An 18903-nucleotide genomic window follows, 5' to 3' on the forward strand; every position below is an offset into this window, starting at 1 on the left:
ATCGAAGCGGTCGATTTCGCTGTCCCTGACCTGTGGGACCGGGTAAGAAATGGAGGACGCTCCGCGCGACCGCCGAGCGTCCGCGGAGATGCAAACCTAGCGCATATTTGAGCCAGGTTTGCGTCTCCGCGGACGGCCCGGTCACTTTGCGTCGCCCCGCTGGAACAGGTCCCAGACACATTTCCGGTCACGGCGGACGAAAACGGTCGGGCTGAGCGTCCATTTGCCTCGCGCCGCTCGAGATGCCCTTATACCTACACGGTACTAGTACTATTCTGAGTCCAGCCCAGCCCAGCCCAAACCCAGGTCTGTCCCATTTCCCCTCCTTCCTCTGTTCGTCCCCATGGCGGCGGCACGCCCGCACGGCTAGCCTAGGGTGCCAGCAGCTCTACCACAGCCGCCCTGCGTAGCTACCGCTGACCGCCATCGTCCTGGAGCACCGCCCGCCTTCGGCCTCTCGGTCCCCGACTCCCTAGGGCTTCTTGCACCGCCGCCGTCGCCGCTGCCACGCATCGCTGCCGTCGACCTTCCTGCACCACTACCGCTGCGTAGAATTGCCCACAACACCGCCACCGTCGACCTGCTGATCACCTCCTCTAAGCACTAGTCCTCCTCCCTCCTCCGGTGTACCCTACCCTTCTCCGTTCTCACCAAGGTCAGCAGCCCAGCACCTTCTCATACGCAAGACTGATAGTGGCACACCTTCATTTTGGAATTACTACTTGTATTTACATACAGTCTTTTTGGTCAAGGTTCTAGACGTTGTGTTTTCTTTTAGCTGCTAGGTAGTATTTCTTGTACGAATTGAAGCTACTAGTTGCGAAAATCACCCCTTGATGTAAAGACGAAGCATTCAGACTTTCACTTCAGTCCTTAGCTACGGATCTGTTCCTCCAGGACCCAACATTTGCTAATCTAATGTGCACATGATCAAAATTCTAGACGAATAAAATTTATTAGCGAGGGGTGATACAGTTGCAGTTCATTTGTCATATTCAGAACACTCCTATATTGTTGTTACCATGTAGTGTAGGATTCGAAAAAACTTGGGTTGCTGACTGGTTGTCCTGGACAAATCAGTACAGACTTTCTAGGCTGTTATCTTGGCTCTTTCATTCCAGTTTCAAATGGATTTGTATATTATTGCATATGCTTCAATCATTTGAGTGTTTAACATCTCAAGAGAAAATCTCATTACAAGCAAATCGATTTGCCTTGTTTAATTTATGTACTCCCTCCGATCTATATTAGTTGCCTCAGGGAGTACTTGTCCTGGCAGTAGTTATAGAGGATTGTTCTAGGCTTCTAGCCCTTTGGACAGGCCTAAATTAGCAAGGGAATTAATTAGCCACTGTTCAGTAGACAGTGATCGTGCAATTGAAATCATCTTTATATTCGTTCTAGGAACAGAAATGTTGCACATCGACACATGCTACTTGATATTTGAATATGTATGTTCCAGGAACTGAAACGATCTTTATTTTCGTTCTAGGAACTGAAATGTTGTACATCGACACGTGCTACTTGATATTTTAATATGTATGTTCATGTTTATTTATTTATCTTCTTATTTTCTGATATATATCTGTTTCAATGGTATCTGTCAGCGCATGTCATCCCCTTATGAGCTATCTTCTCTATCTCTAATTTTGACAGCTAGGCTTGTTAACATGTCTGCGAATGTGCAAGAGAGCTCTGGCGCTGGTGATGCTGTTGATACACGTTCTGCGACGCCGGTGGCTTCCGTGGCGGAGGCCGCAAGAGCAGGAGAGATGCCTCCCCACCGCGATCTCCCGGACGAGATCGCCATCTGGGAGATCCTCGTTCGCCTGCCCCCCAAGGCTCTCCTCCGCTGCCGCACGGTCTGCCGCGCCTGGCGCTTCGCCACCTCCTCCCGCGACTTCCTCCTCGCCCACCACAGCCACCAGCCCACTCTCCCCCTCCTCTACCTGCACGACGCTACTTATGATCTCAGCCAGTCCCTAGACATCGTGCCTTTGGACCACCGGGCGGGGGTCTCCGCCGCTGACCAGCTCCATCTTGTCGCCAGGCTTGGCTCCTGTAACAACTACATGCATCTGGAGGCGTCCTGCGACGGCCTCCTCGTCCTCGCCACTGTTGGTGACCCGTGTTTCGCTCCTGCCTTGTACTTCTCCGTCTGCAACCCGGCCACCCGTCAGTACGCCCCCCTCCCATTGCTTCGTGGCTTCAGGCTCGCGGGAATGTACCCGCACCCTCCTATGGGCGAGTACCGGCTGTTGCTGTACCCTGACGGGACTTGGATGCACGATGAACGGCCAGCTGGCATTCAAGAAGCGTGCTATGTTTACACGGTGGGCTCCTGCCAGCCACCGAGGCACATTGGGTGGCTGGAGGCGGAGGAGCTGATTCATTTGCTCGTATCTGTCCTTTGCCGTGGCAACCTGCACTGGTTCGTAGCGATGGTCGAGGTCATAAGCAACATCATAATGGTATTCGACGCCACAGCTGAGGTGTTCAGGCAGATGCCCGCTCCGCCCGTTCGTGCCACTGCTGACCTGTTTGAGGTGGATGGAATGCTTGGCATGGCCAGCTTCAATGATGCGGTGACAACCATCGATATCTGGATGATGCAGGACTATGACAGCGAAGTATGGGCCTTCAAATGCCGGGTTGAATTGCCGGTTGCAGAGCTCACCGGGCGGTTTGGACTTAGCAAGTACTGGAATCTGGTGGTTTCGTCTTCGGATGATAATGATGTGCTCATTCTGGTACAAACAAGCGAGTGGCTACTTCAGATTGACATAGTTGGCAAGTTGGTCGCCAAGTTCTATACAAAATGTCTTGGTATTTCTCAACTTCGTCTCAAGCAAACTCTTGTTCAGCATAGCTTCTTTCCGACAATAGAGGGTTATGTTGTGAACACTTGGCCTTTCATCGCACCCAAATGCTTATGTTGTCAACACTTAGCCTTTCCATTTCAGTGTGGTGGTGCTTCTTAAAGGCCTGGCTGTTTGTATCCTCATGAACTGTAATATGTATGAAGTGTATCCACCACTAGCTTCTTTGTTTAATGTAACATGGTTGCGCTATATTTCTCAATATTCTTTTGGGCTGAAATGTCTGTCATGCGCTATATTTCCCAATAATCATCTTTTGTCTACTTCTGAAATCTTTGCCAACTGATCTGACTCGTGCCTCTTTTTTCTTGAACTGAAGACTTGACTCTGCTTTATTTACTTTATCTACTGATATTCTTAGCATTCAATAGTTAGCAATCTAGCTGCCTCATGTCTTTTGTAACTGAAGAATTGACTTTGCTTTTTCTCCATGGCTTCTTCCTTTTTAGAGATAATCCAGTGGTCTTCTTACGAATAAATATATATACCAAATATACGTGTGTTTCATGCTTCTGTTTGTCTGTTGTAACGGATGACGAATGGAGTTAGATTATCCACTTGTCTGTTGACTAGCAATATTAACCTGATTTTGTGAAGAGCTTCCAGCACTAGTTATTATTAAACAATTGAATTATAGTCAGCTCTTCAGGAATGCTCTGTTGCACTTTGTTTCTTGAATCCATTGCATCTGGTTAGATATGAAAATATTCTTTTATATACTCATATTTACAGCTTTCTGTTGCATCATGTGGAATTATCATTTGACTATAGTTGCTAGCCAGTTTAAGGATTAATATTTCATGTGATGTTTGATCTTAACATAATCAATAGAACTTGTATATTGATGAACAGAAGAAAGTTATGTCATCGTCATGCTCAGGTCAAAGGTTGTGCTCTCCGCCGGTCACAATATGAATTTCTAACGTTGAATGGATCGTAGCGAACAAGAGGGGGAGGTGAATGAGCGCTACATAATTTTTATGTCTTTTTCAGTTTTTATGCGGTACGGAAGTAAATGTGATAGCTTTGGTGATAGGGGTGTTCCTAGTATGATCCTAGTCTAGTGCAACAAGCAAATGAACCAAACATGATAATAAAGTTAGGGAGCGGGGCAATCGGGGACGCGGAGACGAGGCGAGGTTTGTTTCCCGCAGTTCCTCCTACAAAAGGGAGTACGTCTGCGTTGAGGAGGTGCTAGCCACGAAGGCTAGGCGGTCGCACCACGAAGGAAGGCCTCACCTTGTTCCTCGAGAAAACCCCACAAAGGAGCTTCCCCTTCTCCACTAAGTAGCCGGTCGAGGCGGCGATTCCTTCACAAGATTGGGGCGAGCTCCATAAACACCGGAGGCTCCCAACACCCTATGGGGCTAGCACAACTCCAAGCTAGCCACCGCTAGAGCACTTCCTCCAAGATCCCACCATTGGAACTCTAACTCCAAGATCCACTAAGGACTAGCTGATATTGGTGAATTCTCTCTTGGTAGAACTATAGATCGGGGCCTCCTCCACCACTCCACAATGTTTGGGCAAGATTGGTTGGGTAGGTGGGGAGATCCTCAAAGTTTGAGCTTAGCAACAATGGAGGAGAGAGAAGGAGAAGAGATAAAATCGAGCTGGGGAAGTAGGGGCTCTTTTATAGGCTCCTCCAAATCCAGCCGTTATGTGCAGATCCTGCACAACCGGTAGTACCGCTCTAGGTTTGAAATTAGCCCACAAATTCGCCACGTGGGCTCGAAGCGGTAGTACCGCTCATGGTACCGCCATGGCCTCTGCGAGCCCCGGACTCCATCCGCGGTACTGGAGCGGTAGTGCCGTAACTTGAGTTACGGTACCTAGGTGGTACCATGCCGGAATTACCGCTTGCAAGCGGTACTTCCGCTCATGCTCAGGTCAAAGGTTGTGCTCTCCGTCGGACACAATATGAATTTCTAATGCGAGTACCAGAAATCTATGAAATTGAAGATGAACCATAACAGGTCATTTTCTATTCAGTATTGACAAAAACTTATGTTTCAATGTGGACTGGTGGTATTATGAACAATACTAACTTCAGGCATAATGTTTTTGAGCAATATAATTTAAACCTTGATGAGTAGAGCTATGCCCCCCAAACTTAAACCCACCACGATGTGTTCCTTGGCATCTCATACATTTCAGGTGCAAACCAATTGAAAGGAACACTTTTTTTTATGCTTTGGAGATTGATTTGTTTAATTATGCTGCTGTACAATGCAGGAGAACGGGCCACAGGCAGTGAATGGAACATGAGTTTTGAGCTTAGGGTTGCAGGAGAACGGGCCACGAGTCTTGGCAGAGTAGTTGATAGTCTAGAGACTTGGGAGACAACAATCCTGTAAACTTCCATTCTTTTGTAAAGTTCAGGTGGGGCTTGAGAATGAGCGAGGTAGTAGTGGACTTCAATTGTTGGCGAATCCACTTTGGTATATGCGCTGCATACCTTTTCTTCTTGATGATTTCGATGGACAATTTGATTCACATTACACACCCAAACAACAAAAATAAGCAAGCATGCAAACAGAGCTGCTACTTGATCCATCCGTGTATCAGCTAGCTGCTATTTGCCTGGTGCTACTTTGTGGAATGATGCAGCGAAAGGTTGCTTTCCTCCTTTTTTTCTACGTGATGATTGCAAGCTTCCTTAATCACCATAGCTCAAGTTTCTTTAACTGATGCATCTTCCTTGGTAACTCTAGCATCTTGTGATGGAGAGCCAGCCATCGCGCACGCGCGCACACACACCAGTCTCCATCAGGACAGGCACTTACAATGGTCCGACACTGTTTTCATGATATTGTATTATGAAAATCTTCAGTACCATCTTAGTCCCAAACCTTCAAGTCATGCTGTTATGATGATTATGTTTTAACTACTGACAACCATGAATTATCCCATTTTTAGGTCTTAGAGGAAATCCAAGAAACAAGGTTTAACACTGCAATGGTGGAATTTGTGAATGCCTCGTACAAGGTAAGGCATCATTTTTGCACGTACAATTATGTAAATTGTTTGCCCCTCCCCCCTTGAAGGGTTAAGCATCGGTGATTCATTTTACACATCCATTCACACATCCATTTTCTAGTCCCAAAGATGAGTGCCCACAACTTTCTGTTCCCGAAACACTAGTTCAGACTGCAGACCAGTTGCCATTCCTAGTCATGCTGAGGTAAAAATTGTGCTCCCTGTATGAAATCTCCAACACGACTACCAGAAATTCATGAAACTGAACATGAACCATAACAGATCATTTTCCTATTGGGTATGGACACCCCTGCTATGGTTCAATGTACACATGATGACATGATTCCGGAGGTGGCTGCTGGAACGGAAGAAAGTGGTTGTCTGGTGGCCTCGATGGTTATGGACACCCCTGCTAGCGCGTTTGGGACGGAGGAGCAGCCAAGTCCCCGATCACCGTCTTTCTGGGCAACTAGGTGTTGCTGTTACTGCATAAGCCAATGATGGCCGCTTGTCCATTTTTCCTTGTTCAGAATCTAGTTAAATATTTCCAAATCCTTGTTCTTATTTTTTTTCCTTTATGCGGATTGCTTAATTTTCATTAACATAAGGTATATCACGAACGAATTCCTGATGAGGAAGTCTTGAGAAACCATGTTTCGGTAGAACTGGCCACAACCAGTGAATTTAGCAAGAGTTTCGAGCTTAGGGTTGCAGGAGAACGGGCCACGAGTCCTGGCAGAGTAGCCGATAGACTCTAGAGACTACTCGGACACGACAAATATGTAAATTTCCATTCTTTTGTAAAGTTCAGGTGGGGTTTGAGAATGAGTGAGGTAGTAGTAGTGGGCTTGAATTGTTCGCGAATCCACTTTGTATATGCACGCGCTGCCTTTTCTCCTTCTTGATTGCGATCTACAGTTTGATTCACATTTCGCATCCAAACAACAAGAATAACCAGGCATGCAAACAGAGCTACTACTCGATGATGATCCATCCATCTATCGGCTAGCTAGCTGCTAGTTGCCCGGTGCTACTTTGATGAAAGATGCAGAGAAAAGTTGCTTTCCTTCTTTCTTTCGCTCTATCTTAGCTTAGCAGCTTACTATGTGATGATTGCAAGCTTCCTTCGCTGCCACAGCTCAAGTGTTTGATCTTAACTGCTAACTGATCAACCTTGAATCTTCCTTGGTAACTTTAGCATCTCCATCGGGGCAGGCAGTGGTAGGTGCCTTTCTTCTCTTCAGAAAAGAAGGAGATGAGAAAACGATGGCTGATGCAGCAGCAATCAAGCAACTAACCTGCGTTTCATTATCATGAAAAACTAACTACAATTATGTTGCAGTGCGACAAACTCGCAAAGTTTATCAGTGGTTATAACTAGCTACTACACCACTCACAAACCTAGCTTGTCTCAGCTCACTGCACCGCCTCTCTTCTCTTCTCTCCCCATTGGCCTGTGCTCTGCTTTTGTTGCTCCCTCCATGTCCCTCATCACGGATGATCCCAACCACTCCCCACGGCACTGCGCCGCCAAGCACCACCACCGCGCCGGGTGCGGCCGGTTCAGCGGCACTGCCTGGCGCCGGCTGCTGATGGCGGCGTCGTCCCTGGTTGCCTTGGCCATCATACTCTGGCTCACCCTCCGCCCTTCCGCCCCGCACTTCTCCCTGCTCGCCGCCACCGCCACCGCCTCCAACGGCACCCTAGCGCGCCTCGACGCCGCCCTCGTCGCGCACAACCCAAACGCGCGCGCAGCCGCACTGTACGACCACCTCGTGATCCAGGCCTCCTACGGCGCCGGCGTCCAGCTCGCCGCAGCCGCCCAACCGTTCGAGCAGACGCAGGGAGACGTCGTGCTCTCGGCCTCCCTGGCCTCATCGGCGGAGCCGGCGGCGGTGTCGGCCGTGGAGGCGGAGACGGAGAGCGGTCGGCCCACGACGCTGCTGAGGCTGCGCGTGGAGGGTCAGCTCCGGTGGAAGGTGGCTTCGTGGGTGTCCGGCAGGCGCGCCCTCGCCGCCCAGTGCGTCGCCGTCGTGGTGCTCCAGCCGGCGCAGCAGCTCAGCAGGGCCGTCGTCGTGCAGGGATCCCAGTGCGCCACCACTCTCCAGTGAATATAATTCGTTCTGCATGTAACATGCTAATGTGCACCAATTTATACTTCTACTGTACTATGTTTTCTCGTTTACATACTATAATCTAGGTAATTAGCATCAAGAGATAGCACTAAAACTAAACTGCTATCACATCACAGTGGTTGCGAAGGCTGGTTTCTTTCGTGGAAAGGCTGATCCTATAGATTCCTAGTGCACTAGCTGCACTCTCGATCTTAGCACTTTTGCTTCGTGAAGAAGAGAAGCCGATCTTCTTACTCTCCGCCACGCCAGAAAGAAAATCGTACATGCTTGAAGCGAAGGTTGATGTCATGTCACACACTGATGTACGAAAAGCGTGAAACATGAAACGAATTTGATGGATATTTTCTTGTTGGGAAACCATGTTTCTGCTACTAAAAAAATATATGATTACAGATTTTATCCAAAAAGTATGATTACAACCGTTTGATGCCTACTAAGGCCACACTTTTTTTTTAAAAATGTGTGGCACGCCATAATTTTTTGTGTTGAGCAAATTGCTCGCCACACTTATGGCAACACTTTGGAAAAAATGGGTGTGACTACTCACTAGCTAGACTGAGAACTAACATTATTCTCAGATAAAGTCATCAAATATCAGTTACAACTTATATTGCAACTTATAACTAGCACGAATCATGAAGTAAATCTAATGCTTTGGAGTATTTTTCTTAGTTACACTCTCACTTGCAACTACAAAAATTCAGTTGCAACCATTGCAACTGAAAAAATTCAGTTACAACTTAACTTGTACTCGTATGCATGAATCATGATGCAATCGAACGATGTAGGACTTAACTAAGCATGAACTTAGTTCTTAGCAAATTGAGAATGCACACGACATGTGGCACACAACACACATGCCTAACATAGGACGTGGTCGACAAGGCGTGTCTTCAATCCAAACAGCCTGTCGTAGTTTCTCGATGCTAGCTAGTCCAGCCGTTGGAGCTTCCGCGTGACCGAATTCACCAATTAATTGATTCACATAGTTTTGACTACGTCTCTGATACCAATAATACGAACCAAGCTTTAGTTGCTCATGGAGTATATGATCTCAAGCATCCTTCTGGCGAGAATGAGCATCCCTAACGCATTGCACGGCTAACTTCTATATATATTCATGCCCATCTTTGTTTGCACCTCCATCTAGGATCTAGCGGTGACAACTTCTATTTTGACCTTTGTCCACCGACTCCTCTCCGGCAGCCTCGCCGGTTTGAATAGGGATGATACACAGGTACATGAAGCTCGGCTACACACGCATGCACCAGTAAATAGTAGGCTTAGGGCCTGGTCTAGGTTTAGGGTTGCCTCTATGGCCAGCGGTGTCATGTCGTTATCTTTGTTCTTGGATCATGATATCGAACAAGTTGTTAATATGAAACTTATTCTTTGCATTTTTGAACAACTGTCAGGACAGAAATAAATTTTCATAAGAGCGAGCTTTTTTTTATTTTGGTAAAGCTAAGGATATGGCGCAGCAATATAAATTTTTATTTGGTTGTGAGTCCGGATCTTTACCATTCGGGTACCTTGGAATACCTATTCGCTATCGAATTCTTCGTAACTCGGAGTGAAATCCTATTGAGAGCCCTTTTCTTTCAAAGCTAGGATGCAGGTGTAGCAAACTTCTCTCATATTGGGATAGACTCGTTTTGATTAATTCAGTCCCCACAAGTCTTCTAATGTTTGTGCTATCCATTCTAGAAATTCTGAAAGGTGTTCGGAAGCGCTTTGATATTTACCGATATAGATTTTTTTTTGGCAATCATATGGGAATAAGAGAAAGTATAGACTATCTAAATGGAATATCTTATGTCGGCCGAAGGATCAGGGGGGACTCGGCATAGAAGTTCTTGAATTAAAAAAATAAGTGTTTGCTTAGCAAATGGTTGTTCAAATTACTCACAGAAGATGGCATATGGCAAATGGCAACAATTGTTGCATAACATGTATCTTAAGAATAAAACCTTAGCTCAAGTTGAAGCAAAACCAACTGATTCCCCTTTTTGGAAGGGTTCATGCGGGTTAAGCAAGATTTTTTTAGTAGAGGCTCCTTTAAATTCGGCGATGGTTCAACAATACGTTTTTGAAAAGACATATGGTTAGGAAAATGACCTCTTGCACAACAATATCTTCATTGTATAACATTGTTCAACATAAGAATGTATTGGTGTTGACTGTTTCAGCGCAAACACCTCTCATTGCCTTTAGGAGGACGTTTAATGAACATAAGTGGAATGAATGGCTGCACGCCTGCACTTGTGTCAGCGCTTGATGAAGGTTACTCTTTCTTATGAGCATGATAAGTTTGTTTGGAAACTCACTGATTCCGGTTCATTTACGGTGAAATCTATGTATTTAGACTTAATGAATGGTCATACGACGTTTCTACGTAATTATTTTTGGAAACTGAAAATCCCCCTCAAGATCATTTTTTATGTGGTTTCTAAATAACAAAGTTTTGATAACTAAAGATAATCTAGCCAAGAGAAATTGGAATGGATGCCAAAAGTGTTGCTTTTGTGATTCTAATGAAACTGTGAACCATTTTTTACTTGCATGTCCATTTGCAAAAATTATTTGGCGCATGGTTTACTTAACCTATAATATTCCACACCTGCTAATATTACTGATATGTTTGGTAACTGGTTAAATGGTGTACATAAAAATGATAAAACAAAGCTACTTATTGGCGTTTCAGCTGGTCCATTTAGACATGCATAAATGATATTATTTTTAACAAGCATAAGGGTACTAATTTTTTGCAGGTTATTCGTCGTGGCCTGCATTGCATTCAAGTTTGGGCTTTACTTCTCTGGGAGGATCAGAGGGGGGATATGGCTACTGGGCGCAACCATCTATTTACGGTTACTCAGGACTTTTTTTCCAGGCTACTGGATGGCAACATGCTAATAGAATCTAAAATGGATAGACTTTCGATCCTTATTTTTTGTTTGGTTCATACATGTTTCAACTTTGTCTGATCCATGAATATAAAATTCAATGCCCCTTGGGCCTGTTGGTTCCAACGCTGGTATGGTTGGGGGGCCTCCCGCGACTTGGGAACCCACCACTACCTTGAGACCCCCATTTGGAAGGACATCGTTGCCGGTCTTGACAATTTCAGAGCCGTTTCCTTAGTCACCATCGGTTGAGGAGTTGCCACGGCCTTTTGGCTTGACCTTTGGCTCGGCGACTCCCCTCTTCGCACTCGCTTCCCCAACCTCATCTCCCACTCCACCCGTTCTAACCTTAACGTCTCAACTACCCTCTCCCCCCCACGCTGACCTCTTTCTTGTACCCTCACCTCCGACCTGAGTCTACTGAACTTGTGCCCCGATGCCTTGGATTTACGTGTTAACCGTCTCCCTAACGTCAATCTTTCGAACAAAAGTTTCTATTCGGTTGCTTTCAACAATCTGCAGATCGATGATATTGAGAACAAGGTTTGCATGAATGCAGCACCCTTGAAGTGCAAGATCTTCTGCTGGCTTGCCAGGAAGAAGCGGCTACCCACCAACGAGCGGAGGTTTCACCACCACCTCAACTCTTCTGCTGGCTGCCTTTCATGCCATCAAGACGAAGACATAGATCATCTTCTACTCCAATGCCCCCAGGCTTGGGAGGTATGGAGATTCTTCCACCGTGACTTCGACGACCACGTCATCGACACCTTCACCGACCTTTGGCTCTTGAGGTGTCGCACCTACGAGGATGCTACCATCAACACGGCTATTGCGTGGAACATCTAGAAGCGAAGGAATGCTCTTACTTTCACCAGTGTTGTTGATCATCTTGCGTTGGTTACTCAGCGTTGCCTAGAGGACATTATGGGCTTATGGCTATACCACCCCCACCTCATCCCACCTTCTTAATTCTTGGTGTAATGGCTATGATCCGCCTTGAGATCTCCCCTCTATTTTCTCCTTCTTTTCTCTCCACACCCCCTCCCCCTCCTTCTCTGTAATGATACCCCCTGTAAAACCTTTGTGTGATTATAAATGAGTTCATACTGGCGTAAACCCGCCGTAATCCAGGTCAAAAAAAAACTTCAAATGATTCACACTTCGAAATAAATGAAGAGGCCGTGTGCATGGGCTCCGGCATTCTCGTGATTGGACTGGGCCTTGCCAATGTGTCGCACGTGCGCCATTCATACACAGTGGGCTTTTTTCTGGTCGTTGGCTCGCAGCAAAGAACCTGGGCTTTAGCGTGAAGGCTTTTTCGTCCGAGGTCCAGTCAGGCAAGCTAACCGCCGCCCCCTTTGGTCCGCCGCCGCCGCCGCCGCCGCCGCCCCGTCGCCTCCGCCGGCCATGGCTCTCCGCCGCGCCGTCGGATGCCTCGCCATCCGCTCTCAAGCCTACCTCCGCGGCGCCGCCCCCTCGCCTCCTACCGCGCCCCCGCCTTCCTTCCGCCGCCCGATCATCATCCCCTACCGGCCCTTCGCCGCTCCGCCTCATCTGGTCTTTCCCTTCCCTCCATCCCTCCCTCTGCTGCCCTAGGCTAGCTTTTCGTCTTCTCGCCGTCGTTGATCTCGTTGCTTGTGGCTCGTGGTCACTAGGTCAAGAAGGCCCCCAAGGACGACGACGACACCGAGCCCAGGATCAACAACGACATCACCGCCCCCTTCCTCAGGCTCGTCACCGACCAAGGTAGGGTAGGGAAGGCACACGCTCACACTCACACTCACCTCCATTCACCGGTCAGATGCTGAACATTTCAGTCTCGCAGGGCACAGCGTTGTCCCCAGGCATGAAGCTCTTCAGCAGGCGGCTAGGATGGGCATGGACCTGGTTGAGGTACACTACTCCACAACACATTTTGGTTCTACTTTGTGGTGTCCCAGTGTTTGCCTCATTTGATAATCTATTTCCTTCTATTCTGAGGTATCCAGTTGTCGGGATTTAGGAAATGGCTGCATTTCTCATGCTTATATATAATCTTGTCGCCGTGCAGGTCCACCGAAAATCAGACCCTCCTGTTTGCAAGATCATGGACTTCCACAAAGAGAAGTACAACAAAGACGCCAAGGAGAAAGAACGCCTAAAAACTAAGGTGTGTATGTGAGTTTCTTGTTCCAGCGTTTACTGGAGTTGAGTTGAATGTTCAGAGAAGAGCCATGCTTAGTAGTTTGCGAGATCATAGAGTTTCAAAGTAACAGTTTGTAGTTTGTGTAAAAGAGAAACAGTCTGTTTGATAACCAGCAATTTATCATTTTACCACTTGCTGTATTGACAGTATCTTTTACAAGACACAAGATGAACTGTTGGAAACAACGCCATCTGGTTAGGTGGATACTTATAGGCATATTATCTTCATGTTCAGTAGAATATACACTTGTGATATTTATTACTGAAGGGTCTTCTGGTCACTCAGTCAAAATGGCCAGAATCGCAGTACTGACTTCTGATGTATTGAGGCACTTGGTTGGGTAATCAGACCCCGATTGTGGTTGCTGTGATGTCTTTTGGGATCTAGTTAGTTAGGGTTTTATTTTTCTAGTTACTGGACTATTTTACTGTTGCACCATAAAAATATGTTCTGTACTTGTTTAATGTTGATGAAAGCAGAGATATTTAAGTGCTTTTGAAAATTAATGGTAATGCTAAATATAGCCACCAACGCTTGAGCAAGGTTTGTAGTACTTTTGCATAATATCCCCTTCCATGTTTATAGTGCTGCTGCACAATAAACAGTAATGTCCACCTCAAATGGGATTTGACTTCATGTCTGAATGATAATAGCATCTCCCTCTCCTTATTTTGTATCTGATCTTCTGCAGTCTGCTATTGTCTTACGTGGTGGGGATAACAAGGAAGTGCGATTTAAGGCGAAGACAGTGAGTTTTCTCAGTTGTTTTATCTTTTTGTTAACTGTAGCCTATCATCTTTCTTAATGTTTATTTTTAATGATATGGAATGCATGCTTGAATAATATTTGAGGGGAGAATGATAGGAACTTTTGTTGTTTTATTTTGGTAGCTGATACCTGGCAGTAATCTTAACTGGATGAGAAATGCATGCTTCATTGCTACCTTGCAGCTGGAGTATGCGCTTGCTCAGACCACCCCATGCTTGTTTTCCTATTTGTTTGGATATACCTAGTTGAGCTCATCCCTTTTCTAAATTATAAAGCCTTAAAAAATCCCAACAGAGATATATTGTGTTCAGTATAGAGGCCTTGTGCCACATATGCATGTTGAGGAACATAAATTGTTTCTCGCAGGAAATAAAAGACTTGAAGGTGAAAGCAGATGCAATTACCAGACTAATGGAACGTGGTTACAGGGTGAAGGTAAGCTTGGGCTCACATTCACTTTTAGTTCCTTTTCTATGCTTCTGCTAATATTTATTTGGCAACCCAGGGAATTGCTAAAAAAATCTCCTTATTTTTTTTTACTTTGATCCACTTAGTTATGTTTTGTTACTGAACAGTAGATTTTATCTATGTGTTGTGCTACTTAAATCATCTGGAGAATGGGAAACCAAACAGTGAAATGATTAGATGGCTTCTGTGAACATGGAAACCAACTATTATGAAAGCCGTTGTGACGTTAGAGGCGGGCTGAAGAGTAGTAACTCTTAAGTTCCATGTATCGGTGTTCACTGTTGATACAGTTCCCGCTCTATTACATGTGACCTTAGTTCCAGTTACCAAGTAATAATAAATTTTAAGTTTATGGGGCCGTTCTTCTACCACATGGGCTAAAAAATTGGCCTGGTCTTGTTGGGCTGTCATGGTCTGCCAGTGGAATAAAGTATCAATGGACCTAATAAAAGAAAGAGGAGACTGACTCTGACCTTTCAAAGCCCTATCTCATCTGGTTGATAGTAGAAGGTACGTACGATGGTACCATGGACATAAACGAGGTCGAGCATATCTTTAATGATTTCAAACTAAAGCGTACCTAAAGCCTGCCCTGGATATGAAAAAGGGTGGGGAAAGTGTTGATCCGCCATTCAGGTTGTGAGTCTTACATGCTGTGTTGAGTCTTGGCCGATTCATAAATGGAGTTGCGTTGTTGCCATGTTATAACTTGATCCAGGGATCTTTGTATATGAACACTCCTTATTCTGGCTCGGTGATATGGCTTATCTTTTATGCTAGTATGTAGATAGTTTCTGTTTGTGCCTATAAATAGGATTAGCATCAACTTGTTACTATTTTCATTGGGGTCGTCTGCACATATCCAATACCAGCTTGAACTTCATTTTCACCTGAGGTGACAGCACAACGTTTGTACTGCCAAGCAAAATGCTTATATCCAATACCTGCTTGACTTAGATTTATGTTACAGCCTATTAAAACTTCATAGCTGTATATATTTGATTTATTGATGTTCATATTAATTTCTTCATCTTGAATTTCTTGAACGCATACTGTGAAAATCTTAATGGTGCTCCTATTTGGCAGTGCATGGCGATGCCTGCAGGTAACGAAGCAGAAGATCTCGGCGGACCGCTATCTCGGTTATTGGGACTGGTGAGTACTTTGCTCCTTATTGCTTCCAGTTCAATTTAAGAATTTCTGTACATGAAAGTAAAGTTTGGCTCTTTCTATAATTTCCACCAATTGAACAGATACAAGATGTGTGCATTGTAGAAAGTGGGCCGCATTTGGACTCAAAGCATGCGTATGTAATTGTCCGGCATGCGAAGTTTGCAACCAAGAAAGGTGGAAAGAAGGCTAGCCAGGCCATGGAAGACGCGGGCAAAGGCACCCCTCGCAGTACTGCCCCTGAATCGCCAGCCACTGCTACAGACAGTGGGGATGTGGCAAGTGAATATCGTTCGGAAGTAGACAAAACGCCCTCCCCTCGCTCCAGTGAACCTTCCATGCAAAGAGAAAGGCCAGATAGAGGCTTCAGAAGGGAGTTAAACTCGAACCCAGGCAACAACCGCGAAAGCGCGCACAACATGAATGCTGAAGGGAACAGGATGAACCCTGGCCAGGCGGGACCGCAATCATCACCAGACCGTGGACTTGGCGCTTCCAGGAGCGGAAATCCTCATCAAACGGAAAAGCGGGATATGGCACCTGAGCTGACCAACAGGTATGCCAGCCGTAGACCGCAGCCCGGAGGCGGCGACAACCAAGGCCGATTACCACCACAAGATCCGAGAAGAAATGAAAACGAAGGCCGGTATAACCAGAGACCATCAGAACAGCCCAACCAGCCACCGCTTCCCAGGTTCAGCCAAGGAGGCAGATCACCACCACCTCAAGACCCAAGGAGAAACGAGAGAGGAAGTTACATGCCACCGAATAACAACCAGCGGCAGTTCCAGCAACCGAGTCAGAGCGCTGAATTGGCACCAGGCCGCGATGCGGGGAATCCTGCTTCGGCTGCCAGGAGTTTGGGCGTCTTCAGTACTCGAACGCCGTCCACACCTGATGTGAAGAAGACAGATGGCGTGTCTGCTGGCAAGCCTGAGGTTAAGAAAAGCTTTGGGATCTTTAGCGCTCCGAAAAGAGGATCTGGTGGTAAAAGCTAGTGAAAGAGAAGTTTTGCAGTGTATTTGGAAGAGGGAACATTCTACCTTGCAAGGAACGAAGTTTGGTGGCAGCGATCTATTGAGAATGTTTCTGATGTTCCAGTTGTTGCTGCTTCTTTCGTACTCGGCCTCTGCGCATTTATATGACTTGGGAAGTGCGGGAATTGGTGATCACCAAACTGTTTGTTAGACTTGAGGAGTAGCTAGATTTTGGGAACATGACGATGCGGGCAGCCACGAGGTGCTCGGCGTGGCTTGGTTCAGTGGTGCCTTGTCGCAGGCTCTGGAGATTCTTCACCATTACTGGACTCTCGGCAGGCCACATACTGTTTTTGTTGTGGGGTGTTTTACTGCAATAAAACAAAGGGCCTGGCTAGGCGTGTCTTTACTGCTCTGTTTTTTTTGTGTGTGTGTGCATCATGCTCTGTATTCTGCGGCATTTGAAGCTGTTATGAGCCGAGAAAAAAGCTTTATAAACCATAATTAGATTTGGAAGATTTCTCTGATACTAGTCTCAGGATACACTTCAAATATGTAACCAAGCTGGTTTTAAACCGTAAATAACGGATCAGCTTCCTCTGAGCACGATTTCTGCTACTAGGCACATTAGTGCTATTCATGGTTCCTAACAATCCCAAAGGCGAGTAAGTAAGAAACATAATTTAATTTGTTTGCTACTTTTCCTGGTGGTGTTTGCTACTTTGCTCATCTGACTTCACACCTGCATATATGCGTAATCCAGTCTAGGCCCCAGCTGCTTCTCTGTTGTTCCCCAACCTAGTTCAAGTCAATGAGATGTTTGAACTGACAGAGAAGGAGGATAATATATGGTTAGTGAGAAGAAAATGTCCGCAATTCACTGTTGCATTGTTTCGTTTGTGACGATGTTCAGGCACAGTGCATGTCCTATGCAAACATGTAAAGCTATTGTTGAGAACAATTTTGTGACGTTGCTTTACTTGCTTGATTTGTGCTTGCAGCACTATCATTTTGCATGTCTGGTTCGAACGGGAAAGGGAGCGCATCCGGTGGAAGAGAGATGAGGTGAGGGAGAGAGGGCGGCACACGAGGAAGGTTGAGGCGGGTGAGCGCTCACGTATGGGGATGGGATGGATGATGGGATGGATGATGTGCGGGTCTTTCGGTAAGGTGTCAAGGTGGGATCCCACCTGGATTTCACTTGTAGTGTGGTTTGAATTTTCTAGTTTAAATTTTAGTGTCAAAATTTATAGTAGGAAAAGCAAAATACACTACAAGTGAAACATATATGGGATCCCACTTGACAGGATCTTTGGGATGCTGCGATGTGGTAGAACTAGGGTTCCTAGCTGGTCCGGCGTAGGTTGGCCTTTAAGATTTCAGAAAAAATGTTTTTGCTAGAAAGAAAAGGACAAACATTTTTAAAAACGTCCATTGTTTACATACATAAAATTATACATGCATTCATATTTTACACGTGTAATTAATTACGCGCACTTATTGTGCTAGTTATGTATTAATACAGAGTATATACTAATTGTGCTAGTTGTGTATCGTATCCTAATCCAAAGGCAACGTGGGTTCTCATCCACTATGTGCACATTGTTCCTCACTTGTAATATCATCTAGGCAGCCCCTTGAACGATTTAGAAAGGACATGACGCAAAGAGATACGAAGTCCCAAGTACTGTAGTATTGCTTAACTAGATACAGTACCGATTCTTTCTCCTACCGTACACGTATCCTATCCTGATTCAAAGGCAACGTCCGTACCGATTCTTTCTCCTATTTCCCTACACACATAAACCTTGCGACACCAGATCCGGAGATCGCACATCGCGCGATGGATCACACGTTGATCGCCGGACTAGGGAGCGAGGATCGCCTGAGCCGGCTCGGGGACGGCGTGCTCGGCCACATCCTCTCCTTCCTCACCGCCAAGGAGGCCGCGCGCGCCACCACGCTCTCGTCGCGGTGGCGGGACATCCTCGCCAGCGTCCACACCGTCTCCATGGAAGAGCCGGAAGGTCCCATCCCCGAGTACGACCACCGCTCACGCAGTTACGAACTCCGGGAGCCCGACCCGACGCTGCCCTTTACCGTCGTCGTCACCGCGGCCCTCTTCGCCCGCAGCCGCCGCCCGGCCCCCGGCGCCGCATCCCCGCCGCTGCGCGCCCTCCGCGTCTCCATGGAGAGCTACGGCGGCCTCGACGCCTTTCCTGTGGACCAGTGGGTCACCTACGCCGTGAAGCACTCCGCCCCCGAGCTCGAGGTCGATCTGCGCGTCCGCCGCGTTCCCATCTGCCACCGCCCCTACGCCTACCACCCCGCGGCTCCGGCTGCAGGCTCGGACGGGGACACTGCCGTTTACGGCGGGAAGGCTGACGTTACCCCCGAGGAGGTCGACTACGGCCGACGACGAACTCGACGACA

General features: G+C 46.6%; 3 protein-coding genes across 3 annotated transcripts; all 3 read left to right on the forward strand.

Moving 5' to 3' along the window:
• Window positions 1–293: 293 nt before the first annotated feature.
• LOC127340842 (F-box protein At5g49610) lies at window positions 294–3099 on the forward strand. The gene is made up of 2 exons (XM_051366593.2): window positions 294–655; window positions 1657–3099. The coding sequence occupies exon 2, from the start codon at window positions 1671–1673 to the stop codon at window positions 2979–2981; it is 1311 nt and encodes a 436-aa protein (XP_051222553.1). The 5' UTR covers window positions 294–655; window positions 1657–1670; the 3' UTR covers window positions 2982–3099.
• Window positions 3100–7238: 4139 nt separating this feature from the next.
• Window positions 7239–8265, forward strand: LOC127340841 (NDR1/HIN1-like protein 26). The gene has a single exon (XM_051366592.2). The coding sequence runs from the start codon at window positions 7340–7342 to the stop codon at window positions 7967–7969; it is 630 nt and encodes a 209-aa protein (XP_051222552.1). The 5' UTR covers window positions 7239–7339; the 3' UTR covers window positions 7970–8265.
• A 3958-nt stretch (window positions 8266–12223) lies between these two features.
• On the forward strand, window positions 12224–16879 carry LOC127340829 (uncharacterized). Its single transcript, XM_051366585.2, has 8 exons — window positions 12224–12459; window positions 12558–12648; window positions 12728–12795; window positions 12953–13051; window positions 13779–13835; window positions 14222–14290; window positions 15410–15478; window positions 15577–16879. The coding sequence occupies exons 1-8, from the start codon at window positions 12310–12312 to the stop codon at window positions 16489–16491; spliced, it is 1518 nt and encodes a 505-aa protein (XP_051222545.1). The 5' UTR covers window positions 12224–12309; the 3' UTR covers window positions 16492–16879.
• The last annotated feature ends 2024 nt before the right edge of the window (window positions 16880–18903 follow it).

Source organism: Lolium perenne, chromosome 3, assembly GCF_019359855.2.
Source record: "Lolium perenne isolate Kyuss_39 chromosome 3, Kyuss_2.0, whole genome shotgun sequence".
NCBI classification, from domain to species: domain Eukaryota; kingdom Viridiplantae; phylum Streptophyta; class Magnoliopsida; order Poales; family Poaceae; genus Lolium; species Lolium perenne.